Below are 17,671 nucleotides of genomic sequence, written 5' to 3' on the forward strand. Positions count from 1 at the left end.
TTTTTTCATAATCTCGTGGCCTGACGTTTACAACTGTAGGTGATCGTAGATCGACGACTAGCTATACAATACGTGTATGGTGTACAAAATTGGGAAATTCAAGATTGCTAATACAACTCGAACTGACCAGAGCAGTGTACATATTTAAAAGTACATATATGTTTCGGCTTCGGCTAGGAAAATATGTTAGGCTACATAGCCGAAGCTGTAACACATATGTACAGCTATACTTTTATATATATATATATATATATATATATATATATATATATATATATATATATATATATATATATATATATATATACTGCTTTGGTCAGTTCGAGTTTTATTAGCCAAATTGGGAAATCAGCTTTTTATTACTGACTTTGTCACAGGTAGATTCTTCCAGGTATACTTTCGGGGAGGAGAGCAAAGTCCCCCTGGAGTTGGCAATCTGTCCCCCGCAGCTAAGAAGAATTAGATTGCTGTTGCCAATAGTGTCCCAGTGCAGCCTCCTGTCATTGTAACTACAACTATCCCCGACTATATCCAACTATCCAATTTTGTAAACGGCGTGCCAAACGTCTCGGCATTTGAAGGCGGCGCTCGAAGTTCCCTTTAAATGCTGCTAGCAAATGAGAGTCCAGCGGTATTGCCACGTTTATTTTGTACACATCCATGTCTATCTTCTGCCACCTGATCGCGCTGTAGTTCGTCTGCTTAGCCATAGCCACCACCCCTTAGCACTCGGCAACGTCGCGTCAGAGCTTGCGTTTTATTCGTTTAGCCGAAATGCCAAGATGTTTGTCACAGGCCAAGAAAGAATAGTTGCAGGGACTCAAGTTCTTCTTCATTCATTTTATTGTGTGTTTGCAATTCCTTGTACTCTATTTAAGTCATGGGATGGGGTGTGCAGTTCCTTTGCGCCAAGTTTTCGTTATAACTGCGTTTGATTGCTTTGTTCTTCTTGTTAATAAATAAGTATAAATTATGCAAACGATTATATGGATGGTTGACGTAAATGAAATAAGAGATTTTTGGGATTTGATTTGAGTCTTCCTTTGGCGTGGGAGATCCGGGTTCAATTCCCAGCGGGAGCTCATGTGGTTCGGATTCCACGCTACACCGAGAAAGAAATTGTATGTGGCTTACGTAAAATCGTATGTTACATTTTTAAATCCTGTAGTTTTTGGACTCAACGTACAGCAAACGCACAACTGAAAACGCATGTTTTATAATATTTTCTGTATAAGTGTTTCATACGTACTTTCCGAATGAAACAATATAGGCGGTCAGGACCTCACATACAAATGGACTATATAACATACAGCTGACGAAGGTAACATATATGTATGTAATATAAGGAAGACTATTAGATATCAGATATCCTGCAACGGCATAATGTAACATCTAAGGGCAATGCCTATGTAGCATACGGATTATGCATGCTCCGTACTAATTTCTGTAGTAAGCAAGAGGATTCCCTATATTTGTACAATATACCGCTGTCTGGAGAACGAAGTTTTCTCAGTGTAATCAGTGGGTCCCGTCTCATATAGCCTCGCTGCTGAAAGGGACGTTAAACTCAAAATCAACTCAACTCAACATTGATTTGAGCCTCGTATTGAGCATCGAGACTATATGACATGTGAACCTACAGTTTAACGTGAAATCCAAACACATGAGCTCCCACCGGGAATCGAACCTAAGTCTCCTCCCGCACCAGAGGCGCGTACGGTAGCCACATAGATAGGCACGAGGTAACTCTATAGAGAAATAGCAGCTGTGAGTAAAGAAATAATATTAGTAGTCACTGTATGAGCAGAGAGTTTTATAGGCTATTATTATTATTATTATTATTATTATTATTATTATTATTATTATTATTATTATTATTATTATTATTATTATTATTATTATTATAAGGAAAGCCTCGCAGAGTACTCTACCAGTGTTGATTATCTGCGTAACAAAATATCTGTCTGATTGAAAGAGCCATTGACCAAACGATGGGCTAGCGTGTGTGTATGAAGTGGAAGAAGGCGATAGATGGCCCAGTGATTGAAACTTGTGTCAGAGCAGTGGATGGTGACCTACGGAGGTTACAGGCTTCTTCCGTTTGAGCCTTCCTTATAAATTGTTTTCCACGGGAGGAGGGACTGGCTACATAATAAATAAACGAAAAAATTACATCTTCAGTCTGTCGTCATTTTTTTTTCTTATAAAGAATAAAAATAGTAGGAATAAAAAAAATGTTGATGCTTCTTTGTGCTCCGTCCGCCTAAACAGTAATTCTCTGCCGTGGCTTCATTTCCCTTTCGACCCCCGCTGGTCGCTTCCCGCAGATTTCAAATGACTACAAAAAAGTGATACCATCCCGAGAGAAAAATGGCTGAAACTGCAACCAAATGCGCTTTCATATTTTCTATAATTATATGTTTAAAAAAAAATCAGAAAAAATATCTGCGAAGATAGATGAGAAAGAAAGAAGAAGAAAGATTCAAGTGCACCCAATCTGCATCTGTTTTCCTTACATGAGTGCATATTAGCAGGGAGGCCATTTTGTAAAGGAGACACAGCCTCAATATCTTCAATAAGGCTCGCGTTCATTAAAGATATCGCTCACGAGAAATAAGATTTTGTCTCGTCTCGAAACTTTTTCTAGAAGTGTCGTATCGTCTCGATTCATAGAAAGCTTTTTTCTTCTCATTTAAAAAAAAAATATTTACAAAATGTATGCCTTGATTTTTATGTTAATCTAATCTAGAAGTTATGAGAATTCTTCCACGTTGCGACAGGTCTACAAAGGATATGATATAACATTCAATCTACATTTCTTAATTAGTATCAATTCCTCGCTTCACTCGTTAAAAAAATAAATAAATCGATAGAAGCAAAGAACATACAGAAAATAATAAATGGTGGATATAAATAAAAAAATATTACTATTGTGGGCTGAATTTCGATTTAAACGACATTGGAAGTGTTACTGTTCGTCTGAGTGAGCCTGAAAACTATGGATTCGACACTAATATCGGTCATTTTCGATCATCTTTATATATATTTTTATCTTCCCCTCTAACTATCCTACATTGTACAGTCATGTCCAAAATTATTGTCGCATGTCTATAAATATGTTGTAGGTATATAATTTGATAACGAATTCGCCCAGTATTTGTTATACTAGATAATGTTAGTATGTGTATAATTGGCAAAGACATGTATGTGGCAAATTTCATGTCAAAAGGGCAGTAAATAAGAACAATAAAACGAAAATAAAACTTTCTTGTCCACTTAGCAACATTTTGTTTTACTCATTCTGATTTCCGTATTTATAATTCTTTTCCTATGAAATTTATCACAAATATATATTTTCCGATTATATACATAGTATCAGTATTAAAAGTACCCTGCAAAATCATTATCAAATTATATTCTTACAAGAAGACAGTTATACATATGCGACAATCATTTTGGACATGAGTGTACCATCAAAGTAAAATGATAAAATCCATCCAGGCCTGAACCTCATCTATGTTGAAAATGTGATCGTAATCGGTCTCCTTGTTCAAAAGGCATAAAGTCATTTTATTTTTCATTATAAAGATAGATTAAGAGTAAATTGTGTAATGACTGGAGCATCTTCAAACGTTCATAAATGCTCTTCATTGTGTTCGTACAACTACTTTATCAATTTATAGTTTTTCTATTATAAAACCAGGGGCGTCATTTAGGGAGGGCAGGAGGGGGCAATTGCCCACCCTAATTGTTTGAAGAATGCATATACTTTAATCGATTGTCTTCTAATATACTAGTACAAGACGTGAAAGTCTTATGTCGGTGGTGCTCTTTCCCCCTCTCAAACGAAGGCTGAAATGACACCCCTGTATAAAACATGTAACACTAGAACAATGTTGGAAATATAAAACTTGGATGAACTAGTGTTGCCCAGCAGAATCGAGGAAATTTCTCATCTCGTGTCGAATTTGAAAAGGCATCTGTTTCTTCTTCAGCACCTTATGGCTTGGATCCATATTATAACTGTAGGTCTACGTGTGATACAGCCTTGGTACTGAAAAAGAACGTTAAGCTTTGAATCAGCCAAAGATCATCTTTAACCAGAACAAGGATTAATGCTTGAATCTTTAAACTTACGCACCGCAAAAATAGTTGTGACAGTAAGCACTGAAGTTTAAAATTGGCCATAAATATTAGGAACAAGAACAAGGAACTATTAATGAAGGATGTTTAAAAAAAATACATATAGTTAGTCGAGTTACGAGTTCTAGTTTCGTTTGGAAAAAATATGCAAAAATCTGAAGTTACATATTCACATATAAGAAAAATTCTTAATATCATAAAATACTGCATACAGTTAAGCAGACGTGAGATGCTTAGAACCAGAACTCAAGATAGCATTCTTGTTCTTTTTTTTCTTCTTGCATCAACAATCTGTTCATGGATTTGAGACAGTTTACCATTCCTCTCAAATCTGAGCCATACTTTTCATTTCCATGTAGTTTTTCTTCCTTACAGACTCAAGAGAAACGGGAATGGGGAATGACGGAAACTCCATAATGGGGAGGGGAATTACATAATTTATACCGTTTTCCAAAAAACTTTGTCAGGGTCGTAATAGGAGAGGCTCAGCGGGCAGAATGGAAGGAAATAGAAACGCTTTCAAAGTATTAACTGGAAGTCCAATCGGAAAACGTTCGTTAGGAAGACCTATATAGGCGCAGATAGGAGGATAGAAACTGAATCCAGTTGGCTAAGAATATAAGTCAATGGAGAGCTTTTGAACCTCCGGGTTCCTACGCCATAGTTAGGTTAGTTAGTTTTTATTTCACTTTAGGCTAGTTATTCGTGTTTTTCCTTCTGCTGTTACCTCCAAAGGTAATAGCATGATTCTTCCATGTCTCATAATGTGCCCTCTCATCCTGTCTCTTTTCAACGTAGTGTTCTGTATACTTCTGTTTCTCCACATTCACATCATTCTTTTGTTCGAAATGTTATCCACCCATCTAATTTTCCAACATTTTTCGATACCACTACATTTAGAACTCTCCATGCCTCATATCGACACACCCCACACAGCATACAAATGTTTTAAACAGCCGTAATGACTACAATTTAATTACATATTTGAAGTTCTAAGTATAGTGTCAGCCAATTATACTCTTGTTTCTAATATACAAGATAGCTGATAATTATATTTACGGCCAAAACTAGCATTAAGCACAATTCAATGTTAGTTACGGTACATAGCAAGTATAATAGTAAAATATACACCGTTAAAAATACTTTCTTAAATCTGAGAAACCATTTCTTATCTGTGCATCGAGAATATCTTTTCTTAGAAACAAGAGTTTGAAATTCTCATTAATGAGAAATAAAGAAAAGTAGAGGAGGTTGTATAAAGCGAAATGAGAAAATATAATGCTACTTTCTTTATGAATGAGAATTGCGAAATCTCATTTCTAAAAAAAATATTATCTCGGTACACAGATAAGAAATAGTGTCTGAGATATAAGGAATTATTTTTAACAGTGTAAGTGTAAAAATAGTCATATAAAATAATATAATGGTTTAATAGCAGAGCGTTTCGCTGATTCGATCCGAGCTCTCACCAAGTCGGCTTTGTGGTGGACAAATACAGTCTGCATGTTTTTTTTTTTTTCGGTGTTCCTCCGTTTCTTCCCACCATCTCGTTCATTATCGAGACCGCGGTACGTCTGATCCCTGGGGGTCCCTCGTTCGATCCCAGCTTTAGGTGAAAGGAAACTATGTACTAGAAAATACGTAAGACTCATGCCCTGAGCGTGATTCGAATCTGTCTATGTCCGAAAGTCTTAGGTTACCACACCATCGCGGGTAGGAGTATAGAATTGTTTATCTTGAAGTGTTAGTAATGCTGCATGAATATGTGGGAATAATAGGAGGAGATATTTATATAGGTTTTTATGTATTCGCACCCATAGAACTAAATAATTTGATGACATATGTAAATTGGCGCCTCCTAATCATTACTGCTGTAATGAAGTAGTACTAACGGTGGACGCGTAGGCGTGAAACAAGCAGTGGACTTACTTGACAATTACTTTTTGTTTTACGAAAGAAATTTATTGATTGTTCTCTATTCTCTATTGGTGTCTGCTTTTAGTCAATGAGGCTGCAAGAAAGCAAATAAAAAGAAGACAGAAGGCAGAACCTTTTTTGGTGTTGGAGCTCGGCGGAATCTGGTCGGACACATCTTATTGCTTGTAAACTACGTGTAATTTTTAGATACAGGGAAGTGGGATGAGTGTGACTCTATATTATTTTTTCTTTCCTTTGTAAGTCCCTCCCTCACATCTCTTTCTTTCTAAGCACGTATTTTGTTTATTACATTTTCAACCAAAACGACTTTCCCCGTCCTCTTCGCCTCGCTATGTCTATCTTCTCTTGCAGTCAGTTAGGCTTTGCTTTTATGAGTGGATATATGTCTGTACCTCTCAAACTCATATTCACGTTCACGCATTACACGCTCAAACAATGAGTACGAACTTTTGGTTTCGTCTTATCAATGTGTGTGTGTCCCTCCACTATAAATAAGCAGCTAATCTTAATTTGTGAGAGACGAAAATGTTCCTGTTGAATACAGTATATCATATAATGTGTGAAATAAGATTTTTTTTCTAGTCTTTAAAGACGTCCTGGATGGAAAACACGTTTATGGAAAGAAATCGACAGTTTTCATCAATTTAAGGAATAAATAAAACTTCTTTTGTAATTTGTGTTAAAAGAATTCACTTTTCGTATATTTATGAGAATGAATCAACACTTATCATTTGTTTATGAAAAGAAATCGCTTTTCATGAATTTATGGAAAAGAATCAACACTTCTCATTTGTTTACAAAAAGAAATCACTTTCGGTGAATTTGTGGAAAAGAATCAACACTTCTCATTTGTTTATCAAAAAAGAAATCACTCCGTGTTTTTATGGAAAGAATTAACACTTCTTATTTGCTTATGAAAAGAAATCACTTTTCGTGAATTTATGGAAAAGAATCATCACTTCTCATTTGTTTATGGAAAGAAATCACATTTCATGAGTTTATGAAAAAGAATCAACACTTCTCGTTTCTTTATGAAAAAAGAAATCACTCCGTGTTTTTATGGAAAAGAATTAACATTTCTCGTGTGCTTATGGAAAGAAATCACTTTTCGTGAATTTATGGAAAAGAATCAACACCTAATTTGCTTATGGAAAGGAATTATGAATTTATGGAAAAGAATCAACACCTAATTTGTTTATGGAAATGAATTATGAATTTATGGGAAAGAATCAACAGTTATCATTTATTTATGAAAAGAAGTAACTTTTCATGAGTTTATGGGAATAGATTAACACTTTTCGTTTACTTATGGAAAGAATTCACTTTTTATCAGTTTGTGAGAAAGAATCAACATATATGTTTATTTTCTATGAAAAAAAAATCAACACAAAAAGAAATTAATACTTGCCATCCTTTTATAAAAGGAAACAAGTACTCATCCTGTTTGGAAAGAAACCAATTTTTGCCAAACAGTCCTATCTAAAATAGTGAGTAATACAACTGCCTGTTGATTTATTAAGAAATACTAAATTTGTATATAGTAATTTGAAAGCTTAAAGACGAATAAACAAAAGTCCTCTCCTGAACGTACACGTATATGTTCAGTTATGCATGTTTTCTTCTTCTTTTCTTTCTTTTTTGTATTAAGACATAAAACGATCATTCCATTTTATAGTCCTTTTTGTGTCGCAGTCCGAAGGTTCTGGGTTCGAATCTAGTGACGGGCTGAGTTCTTCCCGGAGTTTTATAGTATTTTAAAATATAGGCTACACCATTGTTGTTAATTATTGCACAGTTTAATCCCAGGCAAATTGGTTTTTGCAGGCTGTAGCGGAAATTTCTAAATAAATAATTAGAATAGGTTATCTACAAAATACAAAATAATTTTTGACAAATCAAAATTTATTATCTATAATGACGTGAAAGTTAACTTGCTCTTGTACATTCATGTTTAAAAATGAATTCTGTTGCATTTTTTCATTAATTATCATCTGAATGAATTACATAATTTGTATAGATTTTCTCAGTGAGGTAATGTGTAAAACATTAGATGGTTCATCAGTTACCTATGAAGCTATTGATGCAAGAGAGATTGCGCCTTTAAACGCTAGTGTAAACTAAACGATATTGTCAACCTCTATTTTAAATACTTCGATTCGTAATTATGGAACTACAATAATCTGCTACTGGATCGAAAATAAATACTCATGATCCATTTGTGGTGAGAAACTATATTTTTTCTCCAGAAACAGAAAATCGCTGTTATGGTGTATATTTTAAAAAGACTATTTTAGTTGTTGTTTATTGATTGTAATTGTATTTTTTCTTTCCCAGGTCACTGACACAAATGATAACCCTCCGATCTTCCGAGAGAGTGCATACTCCTTCGACATCCCTGAAAATACGCCCCGTGGTTCCCGAGTGGGTCAGGTGACCGCACATGATGAAGACGAGGATAACAATGGCCAAGTGACCTACACCGTCATCTCCGATTGGGCCAATGATGTCTTCTCTTTGAACCCTCAGACAGGAGTCTTCACGCTCACCTCAAGGCTTGACTACGAGGAGGTATGTCACTATTATACTTGATACAAATGATGGATACACTATCAGCGTGTTCTCTCTGTGTTTTAGGCATTTTGATGTTTATGAAACGTAACTTAGATCATTTGTGCTCTACGCATTGCAATGTGTTGATAAATTGAGTATTCGTGAATGTGTTGGGTAATTTCATCACTATCCCCAATACCCATCAAGATTCCAATAATATTTTCGATTCATTCACGTCCACCAGGTAAAGAAGACTAAGCCGATGGGTATATCAGTTTATTTTTATCCAAATACACGTTCATATGTTTGATCCATTCGCTCTTTAGATATTTTTCTTTCAGAAATTTAAACAAAATATGTAATATTTATTAGTCTAGTGTCAAACGTAACCATTGAAACTTTCATATGTCGAAGCTCATGTCTTTGGAACCAACTGAAAACAAATGATACCGGAAGTATGTGACGGAATCATTGTGTTTACTAGGTTGACTACGTTGGAAGGAAAAATAATTACTCCAGATGTATAAATATTTCAAATGAATATAAATGAATATTTGGAATTTTCTTTTGGTACAACAAACTATATGTGTTGTAGAAAATTGAGTAGAATCTGGTAAATTGCGTTAATATGTGTTTAATTGTAACTTACATAACTTGGATCATTGACTGTGAAACAAAGGGCGACTAGTTAGAGGAGTTTAAAATATTGTAGCCGCGCATTTGCATAGAACCCATTAATATTTGTAGGTGTTATAAGAAATTTTCAAAGCGGAACTTGATATCTATCAATCATAGGTCTGAGTGAATTGGGCAAAAAAGCAAATCTCTCACTGTAACAGTGAACTGATTTCTAGTTTTAAACAAAATTTTTAATATTAAACTAATTATAAATAACTTTATTTGTTAAACTTTGTTTTTCTTTTTTAATTTCACGAAAGATTAATAAAACAGGATAAATGTTGGAGAGGAAATCAAATAAAACCGAAAAATAAGTAGTTGCTGAAGAGAAACATGAACATACTTTAAAATTAAAAGACTTATAAAGAATCGTAATCTTATAAAGTTGTAACCTTATAATCTTATAAGGAAGTATCTTATAAATAAATGTCACCTTTGTTTTGCTGAAAAGGAAATTTGTTGTAGGTTATTCTGTGAACGTTGTGAATTAAAGCAGTTTCAGTGAGCAAGGACTCTGTCTCAGGTTCATTCGATTCTGCGCTGTTCCTTTGCTAATGAGCTTTTCAAATAATCTTCAACTGCTTTCATTCATTTAGTTTATTTTTCGCATAGACCGTTTATTTTAAAACGAAAGTAATTTACAAAATCAGATATGTTTAATTCTCGTGTGTTCATAAAAAAAAAAAAAAAAAAAAAAATTGAGTTCGGAAGTTGGAAAGTATTCAATTCGGATTTTTTTTTTCTACGCCATACAAATACCTGAAACACGGTGTAATACGAGAAATAGAAAGAATCCAGGATAGCAGAGTCCCTGCCTTCGGCAAATTGTTAAAGAACTCTTTGAAGTGCTACCCTTTGTCATTATTTTTGTTTTGTTTTATTTCGTTTTTTAGAAGAGAAACAAGGAACAGTGTCACGTGTATACGACATGGAGTAGTTCTGTCTGAATGGTATGCAACCAACATGACGTATAAGTACAGTTGAAATATCTGTAACGTTTACGTCCCAAGTTTAGGAGGCGGTGATGATGAGAAATGAATGAAATGGCAGAATGAAGAAAGTGGGAGGAAACGGTAGAACTCTGATAAATCCCACGAGCACGATGTTTGTCCACTACAAGGTCCACATGGCTTGAGCTGGGATCGAACCAGGGGTCCCAAGCACCGGAGTTAACGCTCTACCACTGAGCCACCGCGTCCCCCCAAGTACAGTTGAGTTCCAGACTGTAATAGAGCTATTTCGGTACATGGAGAACCGAATTTTGATCGCCCGTATCTTGTGATCAACTTTGTGAACCATCTCGATCTTAACAAACTCGATTCCTAACTTATCATACTCGACATCGACGTCCTGGTTATAATCGATTATGATCCATCGAGATTTTTATGCCTCCCAGACAGACAGACAGAGTAAACCAAAGTCGCCTAATCACTGCGAAATTAAAATACCGCTAATTTTACAGTAATTATGTGATATCTTCAAATAGGTAAAATACAATCGAAATGTGGAACAAGAACACCCTAGACAATATTATTTTGCATGAGATACCGTTATTACGAGTCACCCAGTAGCTTTCCGTTTGCAGGCATTTATAAACGCAAAATTAAGTGCTGATTTTCTAAATGACTGGAAATGGAAAGCAGATAAATGAGTCTTGATAACGGTATCTCATGTAAAATAATATTGTCTAGGCCGCTCTTGTTCCACATTTCGATTATCTTTTATCTATTTGAAGATATCACATAATTAGTGTAAAATTAGTGGTATTTTAATTTCACCGTGATGGGGCTTCTTAAATTGTAATCACGACATCACTCACATCCCTTCCCTTCATTTTTCAGTTCATCTCCGATGTATAGTCAACATTTCCACTAATTGGGCCTTTCCAGTATTTGTCATTCGGAATCAAATAGCCAACATTACGTGATTCCATGTATTTCGCTCAAATAGTGCTGTGACTATGAGTTTTCTTCACTTACTGCCTATGATTCAATCATTCCAATAAGAAAGGGAAACATTGTTTTAAATATCAAACAAGTGAATTTCCTCTTATATTGTCAAACTCGAATAGACTTCCAAAGAATGGGATCCGGTGTTGAAGCCGGAACATTTGCCAGAGTCGATTTCAGTAGAGGGTCAGATGTGGACATTCTTGGGACACTAAATCCAGATAAAATATAATGTGTTGCTAAGATTCGGTTTGATAATCGTCGTGTGCTGGTGGATGGATTTTCCTCCGTGGCTTTTCGTATATAACTTTAGAATCTGGTACCCTGAGGTGACTGGACTTTTACTGATCCTCGTCGTTTTCTGAAATTTCTGGAACCAATAAGTTGCTATTTTGTTCACATGACAGATGTTTTAGATTGTTGCCGCAGCGTTAGGCCCGAGTTCGAACTCATACAGCAGCAGTTCAGGTATCAGACGTTGTTGAGTACTCATCGTCATTGTCATTTAAGACTGATTGAAAATGCTGACTAGCGGCCTCTTTGTTAAGTAGTCCGCTTGCCACAGTTCGACTTTGTACTTACGGTCAATCACGGAGTGTATGCGCCTGCTGTTTGGGTTGTGGAAATATTGCAAGACTTACGACTAACCCTTGTACAGAGCTCCTTCGTGGCTGAGCGGTTAGTACACGCGCCTTTGGCGTGGGAGACTCGGGTTCGGTTCCCGGCAGGAGTTCATTTGTTTCGGATTCCACGTTAATTAGTAACTCCCGTCTCATATAGCCTCGCAGCTAAAAGGGACGTTGAACTCAAAGTGAACTCAACTCAACTAACCCTTGTACACATAAAATCAAATAACAGTTATGTCTCCGAGAGATCGTTATTCTTTATTTGTTTGAGTGAAAAAGATGGGAAGTTTTAAAATAGAAAAATAAAAGCAAGTAAGTGTGAAGTTCATAATTTTACATCATAGATCCAAAGCCAGTAGGCAATGGAGCAACTACAAGAGGCAGACTCTCCTAGAATTACGTTGTGCTACACGGTGAAGCTGCGGTTGTTCTCTCAATGTTCAAAAGTAAGATGTCATGAGGTTTCTAGCAAAATATCCTTGTTACGCCAATATCAATAGGGAAGAAATGTATAACTACATCCAAGGATTACTTTGAACATACGGATTTTATTGTCAGTGAATTCTTACACGTCAATAGTCCATTCCTTCTACGTAGTCCCGGAGGAACCCCGATGCTATAACCTTAAACTGTTGTGAAAGATATATGGTAACATGTTGTATGTATGTATGTATGTTCATCATGTGACGACTCTGTTGTTAACAACGGGCCGCGGTGGCTCACTTGTGGAGTGTTCACCTCTGCTGCTTGGGGTTCCGGGTTCGATCACAGCCTCCACCAAGTGAACTTTGTGGTGGACAAACACCGTATGCGTGGGTTTTCTAGGGGTTCTCCCGTTTTCTCCCACTTTCTTCATTCCACCGTTTCATTCATTTCTCATCTTCACCGTCTCCTTTAGCCTAACCGGCATAACCGTGGGACGTAAAACTCAAAGATTTCATTTTTTTTCTGTTGTTAACAAATCAATTTACTATGATTTATGTTATTTAACCTATTTGCTGAGAAAGAGAGATGCGTTATAAAGCGTAAAACATCTCCAGTAATAATTGTCATTTCGTCCCCTTCAGGTTCATTCAGTCTGTCACAAATAACCATTGTGTCCTTTTACAGTATCTATTGGAGGATGGGATGCAATGGAAATTTTGATTATTCTTTCCTCCTTTTCAATTAAAAAGTTTCCCCCTTCCTTTTTACCTTTCATCTTGATGTACGGATGGCAAGGGAGGAGATGGAATTTAAAGGAAAAAATGGAAGAAAAGGTGAACTGAGGAGGGGGGTGGTTGTTTTGGGGAAGAGCGTAGGAGACTTTCATGAGAACCCGAAAGCATTCCTGGAGCTCTGATCATAAATAATGCCAGTGGTAGACTGCGATGATCCTTGGCTTGGGAAGTCCTGTCAGCGAGCCTGCCCCCTCATGAACGAAAACTCGCCTCGAGCCTTTTCCCGCCACGCTGCAGGGTTGCCAGTTCTCCCAGTGTCACGCATTGCAATTAGCTGATTATTAAATTATGTTGTTAGACCACTCGAGCGCCAGCTCAAGAAGGAAATAGTTTTGATATGAAAAAAGAAACAGAAGGTGTAGTAAAAGATGAAGAAAAATAATTTATATAATATGGTGACCACAATGATTAACCAATTACTGTATACGGATATTGTGTTTCAATCTTCTCTTCAGAGTGCGTCCTATTTCCTCCCTTCTCCTCTCCATTTAATGATCGTAGAGAATGAAATGACCTCTGCTTATGTCTCACATGACGTTTTTCTCTAATAGGATCATCTGCTAATTCAGATACTTTCTAACACTGTATTGAATTGTAAACCCAAAACGTGTTTAACATGGTGGGACTATCATTAGAGACTGAACGTTTTTGTTTGTTTGTAAGATGATTCATAGAAAGGAATAACAAGTTTTTATATATATTACAGTGGACTCTTTTTAATTCGAAGTCCAAGGGGACACCAAAAAAATTCGAATTATCCAACAACATTCATTTTCACATATATAACAACAAACAAACCAAAGTACTGTGCTATCAAAAACATATTCATATGGTGTAGACTTTACCTTTAAAGCAGGTTATTATTTGCGTGATCGAATACCGCAAACTAACAAACGACATTGACTCCACATAATTCAAACTACGTGTACAATGGAAAATTATATTTACGTACAACACTACAACATACATTGAATAGCCCAAACAATTAAACACCAGTAACCATTTGAATATTCTGTTCTCACTTTTAAAAAGTCGTAAACCTCATTTGCTTAAATTAGATTGTTTTTGTACGGTCAATAAATCTTGAATTTCACGTATTGCGTGGAGTTTTTGTACGGCCAATAAATCTTGAATTTCATGTATTGCGTGGAATACGATATTAATAACATTTGGCTGACATTATCCATAATTCATCTTAAATTTTCAACCAATTCTGAAACAAGATGAGATTGGCACACGTTCTCTATCTTTACTTCTTCCCCAACTCACCTTCATCTTTATCATTACATAGATTTTCTATTTATCTTTTGTATTACTCTTCCCTTTGGCTGCATCTGGATAACTGAAAACACGTTAAAACTGTATTTCTCTGTTTACATCTGTCCAACATTAAAAATTTTCAACTGTATTTACTTCGAATTATCCAAAACATAGGTTCAAAAGTTCGATTTATCCACGATTTTTTACTATTGTTTTTAATACAGTTTTCAAGGGGAATGGACTTTGTTCGAATTATCCAAGTTCGAATTAACGAGACTCCACTGTATATATATATATATATATATATATATATATATATATATACGTATATTGCGAAAACTCACTGTGTAGAATCATAGAATTAGAATTATGGAGGCGTCTAATAGTCTGTAGTTTCCCCATGAACGTCTATGGGCTTGGAAATCTGCTTCATGCCCCCACAAGACCAATTTTTTATGTTACAAATGTCCATCTAGATCAAAATTCACTACCTGGTGATCGTGTACCTAAGAAGGTCTATTCAACACTACGTAGATCTCGTTGCGAATAAATTACTCTTCTACAGTTAGCTTTAAATCGTGAAGGATGTTACTTCCATATTGTATTTTGAGGGAGTTTCCTTGTGAAGTGCCTCAGCTCCCTCGTGGCTAAGCGGTCAGCGTAGGTGCCTTTGGCGTGGGAGATCCGGGTTCAATTCCCGGCGAGAGCTCATGTGTGTCCACGTTTCTTATATCCACATTGCTGAAAGGGGCGCTAAACTAAAAATCAAATCAAATTGTGAAATTCCATTCAAGTTAACATTTTACAATTGAAAGATAGAAAGAAAAAATGAAATGAAATCTTTGAGTTTTACGTCCCGAGATTATGCCGGTTAGGCTAAAGGAGACGGTGATTATGAGTAATGAGTGAAATGGTGGAATGAAGAAAGTGGGAGGAAACGGGAGAACCCCGAGAAAACCCACGCACACGGTGTTTGTCCACCACAAAGTTCACTTGACGGGGACTGGGATCGAATCCGGGACCCCAAGCATCAGAGGTGAACGCTCTACCACTGAGCCACCGTGGTCCCCGCGATATCAGAAAGAATATGGCCAATATTGTTCAACTTGTTGCATAGAGGCTGCTTGCATAGTTAAGAACCGGCACACTTCGAAGGGTCTTATCACATCATTCTTAAGGATCTTCACTACAGCGAAATTAAAGTACCGCTAATTTTAGAGTTTTTCTGTAATATCTTCAAAAACAAATAAAAATACTCGAAAAGCAGAAACGTAGTGAACTAGATAATACGATTTTGCATGTGATACCGTTATCACATCTCATCTATCTGCTTTCGATTTGCAACTGTAGAAAGATTTAGAATTTTTTGCGGGTTCTGTAAATAGCGGGATACCAAAAACGGATAGGTGAATTGTGGTAAAGGTATCACATGCAAAATCGTATTGTCTAGATCACTACGTTTCTGCTTTTCGAATATTTTTTATTTGTTTTGAAGATATTACAGCGGTACTTTAATTTCGCTGTAGTGAAGACCCTTAAGAATAGAAAAGGAACAATTTGAAAATGAAATGAAATCTTCCAGTTTAACATACGGTATCCACAATTATGTCGTTTACGCTAAGGAAGACAATGATTAAAGCAAGTGAATGATGATGGAAGAATTGGTGGAATAAGAAAGTGGGAGGAAACGGGAGGACCCACGAGCACGATGTTGTCTACCACAGACTTACTTGGGTGGGGATCGAACTACGAACCCCAGGCATCAGAGATAAGCTAACCACGACTGAGCCATCGTGCCCCCAAGGAACAGTTTCTACAAAATATTACAAAATAAAAACGAATATCAAGTAAACGCTATCAACCGATGGTATAAGAACTCCACAGAACGCACATTGATTGTGGTCCTGGAATCCAGTTCTCTTGAAGGCAGTGTAGTGTGGTGGGGAGTGGCTGCACCGGATTCAATCTCCAGAACCCTTCTTAATAGTAGATCTTATCCCTTATAACCTCGGTGCTGCATGAGGTAGCAAAACAGAACGCAGTTCTTAGAAATGTTTTCTGTGAATTTTTGTAACATTTTAACCAAATTTGTTGTGGCAAAATCTGAAGTAATGCGTTTCTTAATGTTGTCATTAACTACGAAAAATGTTAAATATCTAGTCCCTCTCTTAATGGTGTTTTCTCTCCTTCATTAGTAAGCAATCAGTTGAATATTTGGTCCTTCGTGGCTTTATCTTCTGTGAAGTATCGTTGCTCTTTCGATTCCAGTCATAAAAACAAGCAAATGTTAATATGGCTGAAACCCCGCAAATTCCGAAGTTCAAATACACATTTCTCTACCAACTATGAATAGACGAATAAATCATCTGAAATATCTTCCGAAATCGCCAGACCTTTTAAGCTCTTTCCGGTGGAACACCTCAATTATCTAAATTTATTAAATAGACAACACAGGGGTAACTTGATGGAATACTGTTTGATCCTGAAGAAGGTTCAAATTCGCCGTTCCCATAGTTTTCTGCCAATAGCGTCCTTTGAGGTTTTGCCGGGGGAGGAAGGGCAAGATTGTCCAGTGGCATACCAGTCTAGTGTTTTTTTTATTAGTATTTAATTAATTTCCCTCTGCCCTCCCCAAATGACGGTCCTGTTTTGTGTAGTCAATGCACTGATGGAAACACTGTGAGAACACCAAATAGAAAGTTTTGGATTTGATCCAAAGTTATTACTCAAGAAGAAGATTCTGCTGATTCCAACATGGCGTCTGTGGGACATCCAGAATATCTTAAAAAGCGGACACCTGCTGCTACAGATGCTGAATATCTGTTGGGAGATGGCATGTATGCTCCCTCTTCATCTTGGTATGGTCGGTAATCTTCATAGCAGTCTGGTTGGTATCAGGCACCGTCCACCGTGTTGTACACGTGCTCGTTGGGTCTTAGGTCTGGAGACCTAGCATGCTAGGGTCAAAGATGCATATTGAGTAAAGCAGGCTGTGTTGTAGTGGTGATACGAGAATACGCGTTATTCTTCTGAAAGTTGGTATCCTGCAAAATTTCTAACTAATGTTCGAGAATAAAATTGAGTACGTCACGAATGGACAACAGACTCCTCCGGATGAAGAGCAGAGGCAGATGGACTAGCAGTTTATTCTTCCCCCTCCCCAAGTAACAGAATCCTAGATGAGGATCCTGTATGGCGAGTACGAACATACCCTGTACGTGTATGTGTACACACACAACCGTCAGTGTGACTAGACGGTACCATCGCTGAATACCTTGTCCCCATTCGCTTCACAGGACATTTCTGA

General features: G+C 36.6%; 1 protein-coding gene across 1 annotated transcript in view; it reads left to right on the top strand.

Moving 5' to 3' along the window:
* Nucleotides 1–17,671, top strand: part of ft (cadherin-related tumor suppressor fat) — a 537,654-nt gene that overhangs the window by 315,566 nt on the left and 204,417 nt on the right. The window contains exon 3 of the mRNA XM_081758083.1: nucleotides 8,416–8,649. Coding sequence (XP_081614209.1) covers nucleotides 8,416–8,649 — 234 coding nt within the window. The remainder of the gene's footprint in view (nucleotides 1–8,415; nucleotides 8,650–17,671) is intronic.

This window comes from Thermobia domestica, chromosome 5 (genome assembly GCF_964235325.1).
Source record: "Thermobia domestica chromosome 5, izTheDome1.hap1.1, whole genome shotgun sequence".
NCBI lineage: Eukaryota > Metazoa > Arthropoda > Insecta > Zygentoma > Lepismatidae > Thermobia > Thermobia domestica.